Below are 19148 nucleotides of genomic sequence, written 5' to 3'. Positions count from 1 at the left end.
GGAAATAATCCTAAAAGTTGTGCAACGCAGGTGGTGTTATAGCTGTGAGTTAGTTACGGGCAGATCAAAAGTGAAGTTGTGTGATAGAGGATATATGTATACATGGTATTTTGCAGGCAGACGCTAGTTTTCTCTGCCCACACTCTGAGCTGTCTGGAAGCAGACTCACGGTATTAGTAGGGCACGGAGCCTGAGCTAATGCGGTGTGTCTCGCAGAAGGGCTGGTTGCCTTGCAGTGGGTGCTTTGCTACCCGTGGTGTTGAGGCTTCCATCTAGCTCAGAGCACAGGCAGAAGCAAGTCTTGGGCTGCTGGCAGATTATGTATTGTTGGCACAGCCAGGATGTAGCCTTTCTTTGGGATGAGAGGCTTGGGGATTGCAAACCTTTCTCGAGTTGAAGTATGCAGAAGTACAAAGTATGGAAAACCAAAGTGGAGGAGGAATATTTGTAATGAGAGCTGATGTCTTTGCTGATCGGCGCTTTTGCGCTCTCTGCTTGCATAGCAGTGTGCTCAGTTTTTGTTTGGTGGTTGTTTTTTTGGTTTTGGTTTTTTTTTTAACTCCCAGCTGCTTCCAAGGGCCTCCAGTCTCTTTGTAATAATGAAGAACGTGGGCACCTGTCGAAGTAGCTTGCAGCAAGGAGGTGGAGCCAGTTTCATGATAGCTGCCAGCTCTCCATGGATCACTAGAAGTCTTCAGTCAATCTAAATTGGGGTTCATGCACCACAATTTGAGTTTTACTGATGCAGGGAGTAATTAGCAGCATGGCAGAGTGTTTATTATTCATAAACATTGCTGTTATTTTAGCTTCCCACTTAAAATCAATTGCTGAACTTCAGTTTCTCATCAAGGATTTTATGAGGAGACTAAAAATATTTACTGTTTTGGTTTTGTTTTTTCCTAACTTGGAATGTGGGGATTCCCTGTGCAGGCGTTATGTTGTTCTTTCTGTTATATTATTTGCTGCTATTTTCCTTTTTAATATTTATGATGAGTTGGCTCATCCAAAACCCTGAAGGACAAATCCTTTTGATTAACCCAGCACTCTCCCTTACTTGCCAATCCCATCTGCGAGTTGGAGTGTTAAATTCTGGAGGCTTTTGTCATCTGGTCAATAGCATGCAAAAAATCTGGGAAATTGTGCATGAGCAATATTCCATGTGTCTAAGGTCATACATCCTTAAAAGCAGGGGTCTCAATCTTCTTGTCTGCATTTGTAACTTGAGTCCGGCATAGCGGTGTGTCTGTACAGTTGTTGCATCGCTGGGTTTAGGCTCATACTGGCATCTTGTGCATGGATGACAGTGACTGAACCATGTCAGCTTTGATGTGTCAGATGCATCGATGGCTGTGATGTTTACAGCTGTTCTGCCTTCTCTTTCAAATTCCATCTCACAGCAGTCTAGAGCTGCTCGTTAGGAAATGATGATCCTTTAATTTAAGTTAAATGACCTTGTTACTTTACTGCTCCCCAGCTATCCTGTGTGTTGCAATAAATCATGGATGAGTGCAGTACCTTTTTTCTTACGGTGTATTTTTGATACTAACACCATTGCTGTATTTTGTGCAGTCACTAATATGAGTGTATGCTGGTTGTGATAAAGAACTTTGAAGAAACAAGCATTTTATATTCTGTTTAGAATTAATGGAGGTGAAGGAAAGAGTTGTTAGTAACCTAGATTATAATACAGACTATTAATATGTTTACTAAAGTAACGTTTGAAGTATTTGCTGCATTTCAAAAGCACCTGTAGCATTTATTAACACACACAACAAAGGCCTCTGTGGTTTTCTTCTTTCAGTCTCTCCTACTGCAGTTCTTGCGGCAGTTTAAAAAATAAAAATAAGAATTGGAGGCCCAGTGACTGTTTTATTTTAGGTAACCCAAGTGTAGGGGAGTGCGAACAGGAAGCGCTTCTTGAACAGGGTGACTCAGAGCGGTAACTGCGCTGTCACACAGTATGTCCTGCGAGCTGGGGGGCCGCTGCCTCGGGAAGGACAGGGCCGGCTCCTGGAATTCTGGTCCGGCCGGCAGCTGTGTCGCCGTATACATATACGGGGCAGCTGCACAGCCAGCTGTCGTTTGGTGTGAATCATACGTCAGGGGATGCTGTAAATAGACCAATGTGGGGTAATCTAATACCTGGCAGCCTTTTGAATTTTACTGCAGGCCCTTTCCCTCGTTCAGATAATTAAGGGGAATAATTAGTGAATAAAGAGAGGCAGAGTGCAAACGGTTGTTACGTAGAGTGTCTCAGCACTTCTTTTTTGTGTGCTTAACTTTATCAAGGTTTCTAAAAGGTTCAGATCCTGCTGCTGTTAAACTTGTGTTGATTTCATTTGGCTCTTTCACCCTTTTAATTTTGGGTGCTACTCTGAATTGTAGCAGTGTAAAGCTCACACAGACACAGTGCAACCAGAGAACACGATGGTGGTGGTGTGGTCATGGTCTGTGCTCTTAGCAGTTAAGCGCAGGCCTGTGAAAAGAGTAAGGATGACAACTAAAACCTGAGGACAGGGTCTGGAACATGAGACTCCTGGTGTCAGCTACAGACAACTGTGTAGGAGACACAAAGTCTAGAGAAGTCTTCGTAACATCCACTCTCCAAGCTGCAAAACACTGTCTGCTCCCCTCAGCAACCTGCAGTGCAGAAGATCAGAAGAAATGCACAATGACAGGGCTTCTCCAGGGCAAGCGGGAGAGATGGAGGGCACTGCTGGGGTCCTGAGTCCCAGCCACCAGCTGGGGCTTTTTTAGGTGGAGGGACACAGGGGAAGGGAAAAAGGAGCTGCGCTGGACTCCTTCTGCTGTGAGACCTGGCAGAAGTCCACGCCACTGACAGTTCCTGAGTTTGCAACCCTCTAAGCAGAGGCAGGAGTGCTAGAGCTTGCAAGCAAGTGCCTTTGGAGGGAGGCAGAGGGGAGGAAGGGAAACATTTCCAGACAATTTGGCCACTGTTTTACATCTTTACAGCCCTTCAAATGTTAGGAGTGGCATTCTGGCTTTTAGTGTTTAATGTAGATCAGTCATTTCATATTTGTGCGTGGTCTTTCAGGATGTGCAGAGCCACCCTTTAGGGGGGTGCAGGTTGATATGAAGAGGATGGGGATGTTTGGCTTGTCGCTTTGTGAAGTAACAGGTTGACTGTCTTTTCTCCCTGTACTGGTTTCTTGGTGGTTTGGGGATTTTCTAAAAAATTGGATCCCATTTGGAACAGTTTGTGATGAATAAGTGGGAATTTTAACAGCTGCCTCTGTAAGATGAGAACAGTTCTCAGCTTTTGGGCTTTCGAAGGTTGTGCTTATCATGACCATAATGTGAGGGAGGGTGGGAGGAAGAGAAGAAGGAAGCTGCCATAACGTACCTGCTGCCTCCTTTTCCCCCTTCTGCTCACCTAGAGCGGTGAAGATGGATGCCAGTTCTTTTCAAATGGGTCTTCTGCAAATGCTCTGCTGGTAGATTCTGCTGTGATGTGAAAAGATGAACTTGCTGGGGTAAATTTTGCCTCTCAAGTTCTGTGTTCATGCCTGGTTTGGGAATGTCTTCTAAAGCCTTTTCCTTACATTTCTGCAGGTGCTGGAAGATAATGACTATGGTCGTGCAGTGGACTGGTGGGGTTTAGGAGTTGTGATGTATGAAATGATGTGTGGCCGGCTCCCTTTCTACAATCAGGACCACGAAAAGCTCTTTGAACTCATCCTTATGGAGGAGATCAGATTTCCACGCACTTTGTCACCTGAAGCAAAATCTCTCTTGTCAGGTTTGCTGAAGAAAGATCCTAAGCAAAGGTGAGACTGTTGCACTTTTAAGCACTTGTGTCCTCAGAAATACCAAAAACAACCCCCAGGAGAAAGAATTCTGGTAAATGTGTTAAAGGCTTCACAGAGAAGTTAATAATTGTGCTGTGCAGAGGCATGTCTATGAAAGGGAACTATCTGTAAGACAGGTGACTTAAAAGTGTCTGGTTTTGTGCTGCCATATTAAATAACCATATACCCATCATTGAAAACCAGTTGAAAATGGTACTGCACAAATGGCTTTTTTTTTATTTAAAGTTGAGGAAGGTATTTCAGACAAAATTGCAGTTTTGTTTCTAATCGATTCAAAGTGATTATCCAGCAAGGTGCAGCAAGTGCACCTCCTCATTTTTTAACTTTTGACGTGAGCTGATACCGCAAATAGCAACGTGAAGCAGCTTCGGTGATCAGAAGGCTGAACTTCAGGATATGATGGCTGCCATTAATGCAGAACTGTAGCCTGGGACAAAGCAAGCTAACTGTCTTTGGCTATAACGAATCCAATGGCTGTTGTGGGTTATAAGCTGCTGTACTCTGAAGGCTTTCACCTTCCGTCCCAGTTCGAGTTGCTTTCCGTTTTCCAAATTTTTGTTTAAATCTGTGCCAGTGATTTAGCATCCTGCTTTGGACAGTAGGTGGTGGTGTTTGTACCATGTTTGTGGTGGTTTATGCCATGCTTAATCTACTTCTGTTTCCTCCTTCTGGTTTTGTTTCTTTGATTATTTTTTTTTTTTTTGCTATGCTATATTAAAGTAACTCTTGATTTAAAAACAGAAAAAAAAATCAAAACAAAAACCATAAGCCCTTAAAGCTAACAGAAAACAAAACATGATCCAAAAAGGGACGTTGACCCTCAGACAAACATAGATGTCCGTTTAAAAATCTGCCATCTTGTCAACCCACACATTTCAAAAACAAGTAATATTGTGACTCTGCCCTGATGTCCTGTTGCAAACTTTCCACTCTAAATGGGCCCCAAATAGGAAATCTTTCATGTGAGGTGCAGGCGGAGTATTCTGCTGTGCTTTCTGATGTTTGTTTAGTCTGTGTGTGTGTGTGTGGGCTTAGCAGGAAAATGTTTTTTGCCAGTAGATGGATACTTGTAGCAAGGATTTTTGTCATCACTCTAGGCTGTTTCTATTGCTGTGTTTGATGGCAGATCCTGTTGCGAGGTCTTCTAATGCAAATCCACAACTTGTACTACTGGTGGATTCAACTTTGCAGTGACATGGGGAGCTGGGAACAGTTGGAATCAGGAACATGGCCAGCCTTGTACTGGGTGGCAACAGCTGCACACCCCTCCTGAAGCCGGTGCCTGCAAGGGGATCTCCAGGAGAAGGTTGTGTAACTGATCAGCAGCCCCCCAGGCACTGTGCTCTTCCAGCGTGGTTGCAGCCCCTGCCAACGGCAGTGTCCTGTCCGGGAAAGTGCTGGGTTAAATACAATTGTGACCCTTTTGTAGCTTATTCAGGTGGGGCCTTTCAATCATTGGAAACACAAACAGCATCTGCTGTAATTTGTTCTCTTAAAGGAGCATCTCTGATGAACCAAAATGCAATTTGTTTACAAACAAAGAACACCCACTTGTTTCTAATTACAAGGTTTTCCCAATGCCAATAATGACTCCACAATATGCTCACTTTATACAAATAGCCACTTCTTCACATGTATCTTCTGCAGGCTTGGAACCAACGATGCTCTGATCTGTTGGACAGATGATTTTCATGCTGCTGATAGAAATAACTATAGACTAGACAAGCCTGCACACATGCCTGCAGCTTGCTAATTACACTGGTGCTTCACACGCTTTTTGGCTCATGGACCGTTCTTAAATACAGGTTTCTCACCAATCACCGTTGACTGAACTTTTTAACTGAAGTTGTGATTCCGCAAATCCCCTGTGCTTCGTGCTGTTTCAGGTGGTACAGAGAATGAGCTGAAAGCACTAGGGGTAGAAGTCCTGAGTCCTGGCCTTGTAGTTTTATGTTCTTTTTACTGTGTGGTCTGTATGCTGGGGTGGACGCCTGGCATACTTGGTAGTTGACTCATAGTTCATGGAGCCATATTGAAGAAAAACAGCCAGATAGCTACAAAAATACATGCAGTGAAAAGTTAAATAGTGTGTGATAGTCTGGTTGGCATTAGTCTGTTGATGATGCTTTGGGGAACCATTGTGTGATTCAAAAGAAGTCCCTTCTTCCACAAAGCCCAGTGGTGGACAGAAGTTGGTGTCATCATAATGATGTATGTGGCAGAAAAACATGAGAATTGGCAGCATTTAGTAACTGCTGATGAACTTCAGAGTGGGATGAAGGAGACAGCCCGAACCATGAGAAAAATGAAATTGGGAGATGTTGTCCCTTCCTGTAAAATTCTCAAAGAAACCCACCCCAAAACAACCCACTAGCCAAATAAGGTTGATACAACGAAGCTCAGTGACAAGGACATTTTAAGTTAAATATCAAGGAACTAGGGAATTGTGACCTTCATCAGTGAATTAAATCTTAATAATTACCTGGTATAGCTGAGCTGGATATATAGAAGCAGTCTTAGCACTCTGCGTTCAGTAATATCGGTTCAGTCTCAAACTCACAGGCATATGGGGAAAATGTGAAGAACAGTAAATTGCATTCTGCTTTTAATAATGGCCATTTTCTAAATTTGGTTATATAAAATCCATTTTGTAAGAGAAAAGGAATTTTGAAGTTCCTTTTGGGATTGATATAAGTTTATTAATCTTGCAATGTGAGCCCTAATTTTCCTAAGAAGGAAAAAATGTATTCTGTAAATATTCCCTTTTAATGTGACCAGAAATTCTCCTTTGCTGCTTTGTGACATGCATCAAATGGAAGGAGGTAATCAGAGCATTTTTTTCACACATAAAATAGCAAAGTTTTTTACTCTTATTATTCTTTCTCTCGATAGAGAGACTGCAATCTGTGAAAGTGGGTATGGATCAGTTTGCCCTGTGTAAACAGGCTGGCGGGTGGGTTTGTAAGCAGCAGGGTGTCTCGCAAGCTCTGAATCTTGGCAGGTTTAAAACTTGAGAAAACTTCAGCATGGTTTCATCTGAATTTCGATGGTGTGTTTTCATTACATGTGTTAGTGCTCCCTGTCATAGGTCAGCGTCATTCAGCCTGTTTCGGATGGGGTTTGTCACAAGCTGCTTCATCTACTTCTGTCTTCTGTGGTGCTGTTGGACCTTGCCATTCAGGAAGAATGAGCGGAAGAAAATGCAGCATTTCAAAAAGCCTGTTAAAAGATGTAATGACTTCACAGAGTTGTAGTTGTGGCTTTGGAGTGCTGAAGGTAGTCACTGGGAACTGGTGATCAGTCCTTGCAGAGATCTGACACTTTGTTCTTTCCACATCCAGAGTGCAACACTGGCTGCAGATGCTCAGGTATATCAGGGTCAATCAAGCCTTTGCCTGTATGAAAACCAGACTACCTGGGTTTTTTCTGTGTGAAAGGAGGTGGTTTGTAGTTAAGGTGTATGCCTGTGTCCTCTGTGATGCTCTGCTGTGCGAGGGGTAGATGGCTTGAGCAAACTTGCTGTTCAGACCCAGCTAGGTCTGCAGTCCACGCAGCTGCTGCTGGAGTTGGAAGAGGTAGAGGTGACAGTCATGGGGACTGCAGGATCCTGGAGGTGGTCCCAGGTAGCTGGTGGCAGGCAGGAGGAGGTAGCCTTGAGTAGGTGGACCTCTTAGGCAGCAGACTTCATGCCTTGTGGGCATCTGGAGTTTTGAAACCACACATGACAGGTGTCTCGTGTTTGCCCTCAAATGTGTGTGTCTTGAGTACAAAAGTGTTTCTGTCTCCAGATAACTCCGGTGTCCTGGCCATCACTTGAGGTGCAGAGTGCTCATCAGGACTGCAGACGTGTCTCACCAGGTGCTTTGAGGTAGACTGAGATTTAGCTGCTGTGTATGAGAGTTTTAGTCTAAATTGGTTCAGTCCAAAGCTATTCAGAATGAATCTGGAAAAACTCGCACAGTTCACCTGTAAGAGATCCAGATTGAAGCTGAGGAAAACATAAAAGGCAAATTTGAAGAGGTTGCCCCACCCCACCCCAGCTTTCTAGAAATCGGTAGTTTGGAGACTTCCCAAGCCTCAGCATCCTCACACATGACTCCTCCATGGTTACTGGTGTTGAGGAGGGGGAGTGTTCCCAGTGTTACTGGATCCGCTATGTTTATGTCTCATGCATGTGCTTAATGAAGAGGTGGGGGAGTAAAGCTCAGCACAGAGCTGGGAGATGCCTTAGGTTTTCCAAAAGGCTTAGTATTTGAGCAGGAAAGCCCCCCAAAACTGTGTGTATAGGGCTTTGGGAAGAATGTGGCCTTATCCTTCCGAATCTGGAGTCATGAAATCCTGCTGTTCCCAAAGCCAGCCAGGACTTCTCTGTGCTGATAGTGCGGGTCACAGGAAAGCGATGTAGATGCAGTTCCCAAATCCTTCCCTGTGGCTATTAGACGCCTCTGAAGGTCAGAGCCATGGTAAAGTATGTTACTAGTCTCCATCCTGACTGTATTGGAGAAGGAGAAATTACACGTCTTGTGCTCTGAGCTGGTGAACGCCAGTAGCTTTTGCCAAGCCATTTTCTTGAGCCTGGTGGGTTTATTTGCACTGTAGAACCAGGTTTGGCATTGGGGGGGTAGAGTCAGAGAAATCACGTGAAGACAGAATGGTAACAGAAGCGGTGCCTAAAACTGGCTGTCCTCTCAAATGAGCCTGGTGCGTGTGCAAATCTGCAATCAGCAGAAATCTGTCGGCGAAAATCATGACAATCTCTTCAGATGAGGATATGCCCGCAGTCAGGGTCTGTATTGCGGCTCCTGATACGGTGAAGCTTGAGTTTGTGAATGGGTTTTTTTGGCAGGGCAGTGAAGGCAGTTGCTTTTTGCTTTCCTGCACTGGAGCCTGGCTGTCTTTACTGTAGAAACTTCTTAACTTTAAAACTAGAAGTTTGTGGGTTTCTTCTTAAAGAGCTTGCAGTGGACCCAGGCGCTGAGCAGCGTTTACTTTTACACAGACAAGTAAAGAAACAGTATATTTTTCCTGTGGTAATAATACTTGCACTGCTGAGTGTGTGCTTATACGCTGTATTTATATTTTTATCTATATATAAAACATAGTACATAAACTTAAAAAAATATTTGCACATGATTTGTCTGTGGAATGATAGCTGATTGCCCTTGATTTGTGGAACACAGGCTTTTGTTGTTAAATGATTAAAGGAACTTGCAAGCGATACACAATTTCATAAAAATTAAAAATGTGGAAATGTTTTCAGTTTAATATTGATGTTGCCCTTTATTAATTTTGTCCTTGGGATTTAGCTGAAATAGAGAAACAAAGGTTCTCAAACACAGATGGAAGTTAAATGAATAACCACAGTTGTTTGACAGATTTTTTTTTAAGGAGACCAGTTTAGGCAGAAGTTTGCATTTTGAGGGTGTGGGGGGGGGGGGGGGTATTGCTTTTTGGCCTCTACACTTTGTCGTATTTCTTTGTGTACTGTAAATCTCAGTAGCTTTTTTCTTTTTAAGTCCTATTTATACTATTTTTGGTCGGTTTGAAGGCTTAAATGCGCAGAATGTAACTTTATTGTACAAGAATCTTTTCAAGACTTTTAGTCCTGCTATATTTCTTCAGTTACTGCATGTCCTTACAAAAGACAAACCTGCTGCTCTTTCAGTTCTCAGTGGTGCTTAACCATGATTTTTGCGTTAGCTGCTGATTTTAATTCTGCTCTCCTTGAAGAGGGTCCTTTCACAGTAATTCTGAAAAACAAGAGTGTATTTTGGAATAAGGCCATATCCAAAATATGAGGTTTCTGTTGTTTCCCATTTGCTTTGAATGGATTTGTTCGATAGTGTAGGTTTTTACAAGGTAAGTAAAACATCTGGGGTTTTTCCTGGCATTTCCCTGAGTATGTGTTTGCCCTTCATGGAACAATCGTGTTGGGTAATGTATTCTCCGAAGCACTCATACATGGCTGCAGCCAGCCGGCCTTCCTGCGTGCTTCTGCAAAACACGATTCGCATTCTTCTTAGCTCACAGTCACTCCTGAACTTCTGTGCAGAAGTGCAGGCTGTTGACATCTGTGGATAAAAACGATTAACTCCACCTGCTTTTTGACCGGCCATCGTCACCTGTGCTGGGGAAGTAACAAGGAGCCTGGTAGAGACTTGGCAAAGCCTCTAGATCTGCGGGGAACCAGCCGAGAGATGATTACTCAGTTTGTCTGTGTTCCAGGCTGTTCTGCAGCTGTGTCACGGGCTGCCAGGCAGGTGGCTCTCCCTGGCTTGGGTTGGCCTGTGGGGACTCTAGGGTGAACTTAGGCTTGGTCTTAGTGCTTGCCTGGGGGGAAGGAGAGTGGTGCCCAACACTTTGCTACTGGAAGACTGGGAACCTGTTCCCTGGGCATCTCCTGAAGGAATGTGAAGGAGGAAACCCTTTAGGTTGCTATGCCACTGGATGGAAGAAGGCCGGGAAGCAAGCATGGACTCCGAACTGTCAGGCACCTCTGCTGCTTGGTCTCTCTGGGACACCTGTGGCCTCTGCCAGCTTGTGTTCTCCGAAGACAGTGCTTGGGCATGGCTGAGAGGGTTGCATGCCCCAGGAGCCATTGCCAGTTGGCAGTATGGCCAAAGTGTCACCATATTTGACTCCTCTGCACTAAATGATTGTGCAGCGCTGTCCCAATAGCATTGTCCCTTCAAGCTACATCCCAGAGCATGCAGCGCAGTCTCAAGCTGTAAGAATACCACTTCAGTGGGCTTTAGCCCAGCTGTCATGTTATCTCTGATATTTTGAACCAAAACTCTGCCCTCTATCCCCAAAGAATCATGTATTAGGGCCACAGGTTACTGCATGTCATCTGGAGGGGATTCAGGGCCAGCTGCTGTGCAGCACCCATGAGGCCTGACCAGGCAGCTTGGCTTCAGGTTCCAAGAACAGTCCTTGGCCCTTTTTCTGTAGTGGCGTAGCTCTAGCCTTGGTCACGTAGAGCCGTTTTTCCAAGCTCTTAAACAGGGATAATATCTCAGTTTGTCAGTGGCACCAAGAACCGGAGAGCAGGCAGGCACTGGAGGTCAGCCTTGATGAACATGGTGGCACCTCTTGTACTTAAAATCCCAAGCGTCGTCTTCACCTTGTTACCTCAGACTAAGTCTGCAGCTGATGGCTCAATATGCGTTTTGTTTTCTCGGTGCATGTCTCTGCTTGCAGACGTGGTTCAGTCTTTTAGAGAACATTTTAACCTCCACAGCAAAATTTAAGCAGCTGTTAGCTCAAGACTGCACCTAAAATGATTACATCTATAAGCTGTGCGGACAGTTTTATTTTGGAATAAAAGTGCTTTATCTTGATATACCTTAAGTCAATAAAACACCCTTTGTGCTTTCGTGAAGCCAAGGAGGAGGAAAGATTTGCATACAACATGGTATTATCACTGCAGTTGTCAACTGTTTTCTTTAATGGAAATTTAAATCAGGTTGCATAAATCAGTTTGTCTTTAAAAGCTTTGCCTCTCTTACACTTCAAAATCAAATTCAGTTTTACTGCTGGCATCATTCTGCTCTAGAAATTTCTAAGGGCTGGTCACTTGTTAATTTAGAAAGAGAGAAGGGTGTGTGGCTCAGACCTTTTACTTGCAGGATCCACTGTGATCTCTAGGACAGCATCTTTCCTGAAGGGCAGGTCTTTTGAGTTGTGATTATTTTTCTTTTTATTTTGTTTGTTTGAGAGACCTTTATGCTATTTGTTAGCATGTTTTCAAATCTCTTCGTGGAACTCTGCTGAAGCCTAAAATAGACTAACCTGCAGCCTTTACGCAAAACCTAAATATTAAACAAATGCTAGAACTGCTCCCAGATGTATTATGTAAACTCAGAGTTTCTTCACTACCATTTAATAAAAATTGTATGAGAAAAATAACTCTACTCAAACATTTAATTATGTATTTTGCCCCAAACAGGTTAGGTGGCGGTCCTGATGATGCCAAGGAGATTATGCAGCACAAATTCTTCGCTGGCATTGTTTGGCAAGATGTATACGAGAAAAAGGTACTTACACAACAGTTGTCCCAAGGTGAACTGTAGCTATGGATATACTGAATGGTTCAAATTTTATTGCCCTCTGTAAGGTATGCAGAAGCCATCCATGGAAGAGGTTTGCAGTTGTTTTTAACAAGGCTAAATTACTTCATGTTTCTTAAAATACTGTAATCAGATTACTTCTGAACCAATTTTTTTTTTCACAATGAGACACTTATTTCTGTGACTGAATAAATAGGATGTAACCAAAATTGCTTCCAAATTTAGACAGTAGATAAGCTTATAAAATAGCTTTTCCTGTGAATTTTTGTTGCCATTTCTTGCTGTCAACTGACATATCCCTTGCAAGCCCAGGAGTTACTGTTGGTTCCTGAGCATCTGAAACAAAACTTCCTAGAAACAGTAGTGGAAGACGGGCTGTTTGTTCCCTTTGCATTTTTCCTGCCTTGAATGATGAAATTAGACTGAACAGGCAAGTGCAGAGAAGTGTAGGCTTCTACATCAATCCAAGACATATTTTTTTTATTTATTTCCTTCTGGTAGCAGAGGGCTGATGCGAAGTGTCTGCACTTCATGGTGTTTCTCATTGGTTTTCCTTGAGACCCAGTGAGTTTGTAGGCTCTCCAGTGCAAGCCACTGAAGTCAAAGAGCGCATGCCTTTCCATATGAGTGTATTTCATCAGTTGTCTACACCTCACTGTTCCTTCATTCAGATAACTGATTCCACTCCTCCAAGATGCCCTGCTTCACACTGTCAGGGCAATCTGCTGTTGTCCTTTCCCATTTGATTCTCACCAGCCACATTTTCCATGATGCTCATGTGAAATGTAGTTAACTAAAACCTAGGTCTGGTGATTCAAGGGTCCCATCTACTGGTGCCACGTGATCTCACTGAATCCCAGCCTTTCCCGATTTCGTTCTTTCTCCCTGCAGTCCTTCATGATACCAAATTTTGTTCGATCTCTAGATAACATTTAGTTCTCCCTCCAGTTGGTGGGCACAGGTAAGAAACGTAGCAGAAACTGGGTTTTAATTCTTGGATTCTTTTGGTAAAACTAACACAGTGATGTACTAGCAAGGTTTGTATTCTTCAAAAAATAGAGTGTAACACCGCTGGTTGGCATACCGTAGTGGGAGAATTGTCCGGTGCCTGTATACAATCACAAAGCATGCTGTTTCCTTCTCATCTCTCACTTCTTCATAGATTTGTGTCGCTAAAGGGAACTGAAAAATTCTAAGGTTTTGTGCCTTGAAAGTGTAGATGGAGTTTAGACCTGTCCTTTCAAAGCATCCCGAGAGAGAGAATTGCTTGCAGTCATGAGGGCAGGAGGGAGTTGTGTGGAGTTTACTCAGTGTAATGTAAAAAGGATGTCAGAGTTACTGTTCTGAACAGGAGGTTATCCCCATTTTCACCCGGCTGACAAGCTGAATACTTGGGGTTTTGCTATTTTTTGCAGTTGAAGGAAAAAAGTTGTCTTCAGTGAAGTTGTTACTTGATGGTAGTCCTGGTTCCCTGTATGCAGGAGAAGTCACAGAAGCTGGAGGCAACTTAATTTATCCATAGGACTGAGAAAATTCCCAAGTTGTCCTGTAGTAGTACTGGCTCAGATTGTTGTGAAAACTACCAGGAAATTCCAAATGTTACATATTTTGGAGAAAATGGTGTGCTAATTGAGACTTATTTCTGACCTTGGCATATCCAAGAAGGCTCGATTCTGGTTTTGCCCCTGTCCTGTTAGCATGTGCATCTGAAATAGTCCATGCTATGCAACTGAAGAGATTTCAAAAAGCCTGTGAGTAATTGCTGCCTACGTTCTAGGTGGTCCAAAGAGACTCCTGCAGGATTTACCTGAAATGCAGTCTCACGGATAAAAGCTGAATTTTGTCAGCTGCCTAGAGGTGTTCATGTGCTAAGCTTGGTTACCCACTATCTCCAGATGATGGTGAATATGTTTATGAATATAGGCTTGTGGTAATTGAGAACACTTACTTTGTAATTAAGCTTTTTGGAAACACAGCTTTCCTTTGAATTATAAGGAGTTTTGAATAGCTGGGGTTGTCCCAAGAATTTTAAATATTCATTAGACTCTCCTGGAAGAGTGGTGTTATTTGTCTCTAGTGCAAAGGAGGTGTGATTTAATTTGCAGTATTTTGCCCACCCACGAGCGAAACATACACAATGAGATTTTAATCACATGTTTTCTTCTGGTCTTTTTTGTCTCTTAAACCAACATAAGCCTGCGGGTGTCATGCTGGTCTGCAGCAGTGGGAGGCTACAGGTGGCACCTCTCTACCAGTTGAACCGCAGAGCTATTGCAGTGACAGCTTTTCAGTAAAGCAGCATATTTGCTTGGTAAAGCCAGCGTTAGAGCTTTCTGCGGCTTCCCCTCTGTTTCCAGCTTAATGTTCTGAATTTGACAGCTAGGGGAAAAAAAAATGTCTTGTGGGTGCATCATAATCTGTCTCAAATTGCTTTTAACAGATACTAAAATAAAAAGGAAAATGATACAGGCAGCGCTAGCCCATTACACGTGTGTTCTTACTTAGGATCGCTGCTCCAAGTCATTCTGATGTGCATAGTTCAGGTGTCTGTTGCAGTGCCCAAGTCCTAAATCACTCTGTGCTGTGCACAGCAAGCAAGAGCAACTGGGAGTATTGCGGGTGCCAAAACCACCATTAGCTTAAAAGGACAGATAGAACTTCACAGACATGTGCACGCACAGTTCGTCAAAAACAAACCAAGGTTCGCTTTGAGGAGTAGGCAGGAACTGCTGTAATGAGAAAGGGAATAGAGTCAAACTGTGAAAGAAAGAATGCTCATCCTCAACAGGGTTTTTACATATAAGACGTTTGTGTGACTTGATTGAGAATACTGTTATTAACATTAAAATGTGAAGTATTCCCTCTTCAGTAGCTTTAGGAGGACTGTAAGGCTCAGAGTGACTTTGGGATATCCTGTTTCCATTTCCTTTTAAATTCAGGACATAAAGACCACTTCTAAGGCCTTTTTTTTTTTTTTTTTTTGGACAGGAACATTTGCGAAGTTGCTTTAAGCCATTCTTGTGCACAGAAAATAATGAGTAATTAAAAAAAGATGATGATGAATGTATACTACAACTGTGCTCTCTTATAACAAGCAAAATTTCTATATTCCTTAGTTTTTAAGGATTGATTTTAAACAGTAAATGTTTCTTTGTATTTGGAAATACCACCATATATGTAGGTTACATTTCTTAAAAGTCTTTACATTGAAAATGAAGGAGCTTCATTGGATTGTTGTTTGGAAGATGGGACAACACTCTTGTTAGGTGCTCTCAAAACAGATCAGAAGGACGATCCTGGCGATAGGGAGCTTGAAGCCAGTGCTTTTCTAATTTACCAGCTTGCCAAGCAAATGATTCTTCAGATCTATGCAGGAGGAAAAACTGGGGATGGGGAAAGATGTGTTGTGTAGTCAAGAATTGCTGATGTTTTCCAGATAGCGATTTCTGTCGGTGTCATTCTTATTTCTGTAAGAGCAGAAGTGCGAGTCTCGAGGTCACTGCTTAATTCCACTTGGAGCAGTTCACCATTTGCCTTGATAAACCTCTCTCTGCAATGTCAGGTTGGAAGCCGTATACTTCCTCAATCACGCTCCTGAATTGTTGCCTGGTGTGGCTCTGCGCTATTAAAAGATGGCCACGCTTAACCCCAGTGGTGGGCGAGCTGAAGCCCAGCGCCGAGAGCTATTACATGTCCTCTGTGGGAGGGCTTGGAGCAGTGTTTACGTTCTGTTTCCACCGCATCGTGCAGCAGGGAGGTGAGCAAGACCTGACTCCCAGCTCCGTCGCCCTCCGAAGCTGTACGTGTTCCAACTCGGTGCATCTGTATGCAGCCAGCTCCACCACGCCGCTTCCCAGGCACACTCCTCCTCCAGCCCCAGTCAAGCAGCTCCGCTCCATCTGCAGTTCCTCCTGCCAGAGCTTGCCTAGGTAGACGGGGATGATTTCTAGCCTGTCTGCCCGAGCGAGTATCAAGAGTAAAACCCAAATAGTGCGACTCGGGGTGTAACGAGACGAGGCCGTTCACAGCTAGGTGTGCTCGGGTTTTTGTAAGCACGGCAGTTTTTCTAAGTTCAGAGTTGATCTCAAACTGGTTTGGGGGACTGGAGGTATAAAAGCTTAATGTTGCTTCTGCCTTGTCCTAAATTCTCCCAGTTTGGTCGAAGCGACAGCACAGTTGCTGTCAGGGCTGCATGGGCACAGGAGTTCTGCAGCTGAAATGTTACTGTGAATGTTACAAGCCTTGCGGGGATCCTCGAGTCTAGCTGGTCAGTCGGGCACCACTAAACATCTCTCTTACTTCTTTTCATCCTCCTGAAGCATAAATCTGACTAGATGCAGTCGACCATTTCCATATAATTGGGTGGGGAAACACTATATACAGTTATTTTTAAACATTTGTAAGCATGTTAGTTATTACTTGCAGAAATAAATGTTAGGATTCTAGGTTTTATTCTGTGCAGTTAAATCCTAGAGACAAAATTGCCTTCAATGCCCCATAAATAGGAAGTGTATACCTAAATAAATACATTTTTCTCTATACGATTCCTTCTTTACAAACTGGTGCTTTTAAAACTTATTTTAGGAATGTAGGAGAAGGCACAGTAGCTTGTAACTTTATTTTAAATTCTGCCTGTTTCAAACAGTACTGCAAGAACCTGTGAATAGACAGTGTTTGCCTTTTTTTTTTATTTTCACAGCTTGTACCTCTGTTTAAGCCACAAGTTACATCTGAAACAGATACAAGATACTTTGATGAAGAATTCACAGCACAGATGATAACAATCACTCCTCCTGACCAAGGTAAAGTTTTGTCAGATGTCTCCCACTGTGTTCTCCAGACCACCAGAAATAATTTCCTGCAATGTCACTTGGTCTCTTCAGACCACGTGAAGAAGCACTGGTGTAAACTTGCTGGTTATCCATATAGGTATTTGACCAAGGAGTCAGTAAATTAATGTGAAACTTTGCACATATCATTCCAGTTTGGGAAATTAAAAAAAAACCTGTTTTAGAAGACAGTGAAATTATTTGTACTGTTGTCTTTTCCAAATCTGCGCATTTCCACTGGGAAATAATTCTGTTCGTGAGTTTTGCCTGTGTACGTCTGCACACACGCTGTGTATATGCGAGCAGTCAACTGAGTTTGGACTAATGTCCATATTCAATCAAAACCCATTTTATTTTCATGGTAACTGAGCATGTTTGATGCTCTGAAATAGCAGTTGCCAGAAATTCGGACCACAGAATATGGGTTTAGGCAGTGCAGCTCCTAGCAGTTTTAAATGGACATCCAACCAGCTGTTTACATACAACAATCAGAATCTTCTGTGATGCCCATTTAATGGGGTGAGATTTAAGACTTCCTGTTTCTTTGTCCTTTCAAGTTGTGGAAGAAAAAGGTGACAGTGAAATTTTCTGAAATAACTGCACCATGCATTATCTTACTGTTTGTTTACTTAAAATCAAAAAGGTAGCAAATGTTATCTACTGGTTTGTGGTTTTTTTTTTTCATTTTTCAGATGACAGCATGGATTGTGTAGATAATGAGAGAAGACCTCATTTTCCTCAGTTCTCCTATTCAGCCAGTGGAACCGCTTAATGTTTTGCAATGTTTTCCCATTCAGAAACAAAACAGACTGCATTTTGGGGACCTTACTTCAATGGACACTAGAGAACTTTCTATATTATCTGAATTACAAACTGTGTTTGTATTACGATTTAGATGAATTTGTAGGAAGCCTCACAGATTCTGTATTTAAAACAATTCTTTGATGCATTTTTGAGAAGGAAAACAAATCCATTCTTAAAGTATTACGTCAAGGCTTTTATGCTGAATGACTGTAGGTTTTTAAGAATATACACCAAAACTGTTTACTTTAGAAATAATTAAGGTATTCAACATATCAGCAACTCTGACCAGAAAATCCCCTTGTTTTATTTATTTCATACAGTTCATTATCTAAATATAGAATCTGCACTCTGAACAATTAGATTTATATAGGAAGATATAAGACTTTAGTAGCTAGTGCAATAATATAAGCAACAAAGTGAACAAACTCTGGAGGGTTAAGGTTCAAACTCATTTTGGACAGCAGTGAAGTGTCAACCAACTCCAGAAAACCAACTATAGGAACAGCATTAATGGCCTCAGTGAGGTAAATCAAAAAGCAAAAGTTATTTTTGTTATAACATCTGCTACAAGACATTACATATCAAACGGAATCCAGTGGAATTGCCACATCGTACAGATGAGTATTTCATTCTTGACAGTGCATTTAATTATTCCATTTGCATAGAGTTTAGGAATACTTCATAGGATTGGCTTCTCAGAACCTAGAAAATGCTTGATTTACCAATCTAATATGAAATGCAACGATGCAAAATCACCCAGTTTCACCACTGTTAGAAATACCGTACAGGTCTAAGGGAGAAATCACCTTAATGAGTGAGTCAGCCAGACAAAAGTACATTTTGGCACTGAAGTAATGACTTGTTGCCGCTTTTTTTTTTTAATGAAAAGATACATGAATATATATAAACACTTAATGATTTTTTGCGTCATGCCAGATCATTTCTTCTTTCTTGAGTGCATTAAAGGTATCAGCCAACAGTTCATGGTGCCTTCTCACTCTCGAAGATTCACTTTAACAGTGTTTCCCATGTATAAGAAAAAAAATAGGTTGAAACTTCATATGTGTTTGAATAATAATGGTGTTCAAAAACTGATTTTTTTTTTGTTTTGTTTTTCATTTTTAATCTTAGTGGAAAATTCCCCACACCCTATTTTTGTTGTACCATGTTTCTTTGTAATTTTCATAAAAGCAGTCTTATTCTGTCTCTGCTGCGAATGAATTTATTCCATTGTAGGTTGCGTTCTCTTAAATTGCCTTTTTTTTTGTTTTTCATTCTCTTGACTGTATAAAAAATGATGACATGTACTGCAGTTAACTAGCATTTATTTTTTTTTTATTTGAAAGGGAGTATGTTATGAACATCTTCGCTTTCCCTTTCCATCAGAAACTGCTGTGTTTGCACAGGGAGCCCATCATCTTGACTTTTTCTTTTTAACAACATTCAACTTTAGTATTTTTACTCATGATATGAATTTTTCCCTCCAAATACTTAAATAAAAATTGCTTTAACAAGTTAGGTTCTTATTTCTTGTGGTAGGAGCCTTCTGAATTTGTGGAGATGCAACAGCTGCTCCAGTTCCGCGAGTTTGATGTGCATGTAACGGAGGGATTTAG

General features: G+C 42.2%; 1 protein-coding gene across 4 annotated transcripts in view; it reads left to right on the top strand.

The window, feature by feature from the left end:
• Positions 1–18738, top strand: part of AKT1 (AKT serine/threonine kinase 1) — a 74775-nt gene extending 56037 nt beyond the window's left edge. For all 4 annotated transcript variants that reach the window (XM_055717070.1, XM_055717071.1, XM_055717068.1 and 1 more), the window contains 4 exons: positions 3574–3788; positions 11779–11866; positions 16599–16701; positions 17421–18738. In XM_055717070.1, coding sequence (XP_055573045.1) covers positions 3574–3788; positions 11779–11866; positions 16599–16701; positions 17421–17500 — 486 coding nt within the window. In that variant the 3' untranslated portion in view covers positions 17501–18738. The remainder of the gene's footprint in view (positions 1–3573; positions 3789–11778; positions 11867–16598; positions 16702–17420) is intronic.
• Positions 18739–19148: the final 410 nt, after the last annotated feature.

This window comes from Falco cherrug, chromosome 7, assembly GCF_023634085.1.
Source record: "Falco cherrug isolate bFalChe1 chromosome 7, bFalChe1.pri, whole genome shotgun sequence".
In the NCBI taxonomy this organism is placed as follows: Eukaryota; Metazoa; Chordata; class Aves; order Falconiformes; family Falconidae; genus Falco; species Falco cherrug.
This window is presented reverse-complemented; position numbering and strand designations above follow the sequence as displayed.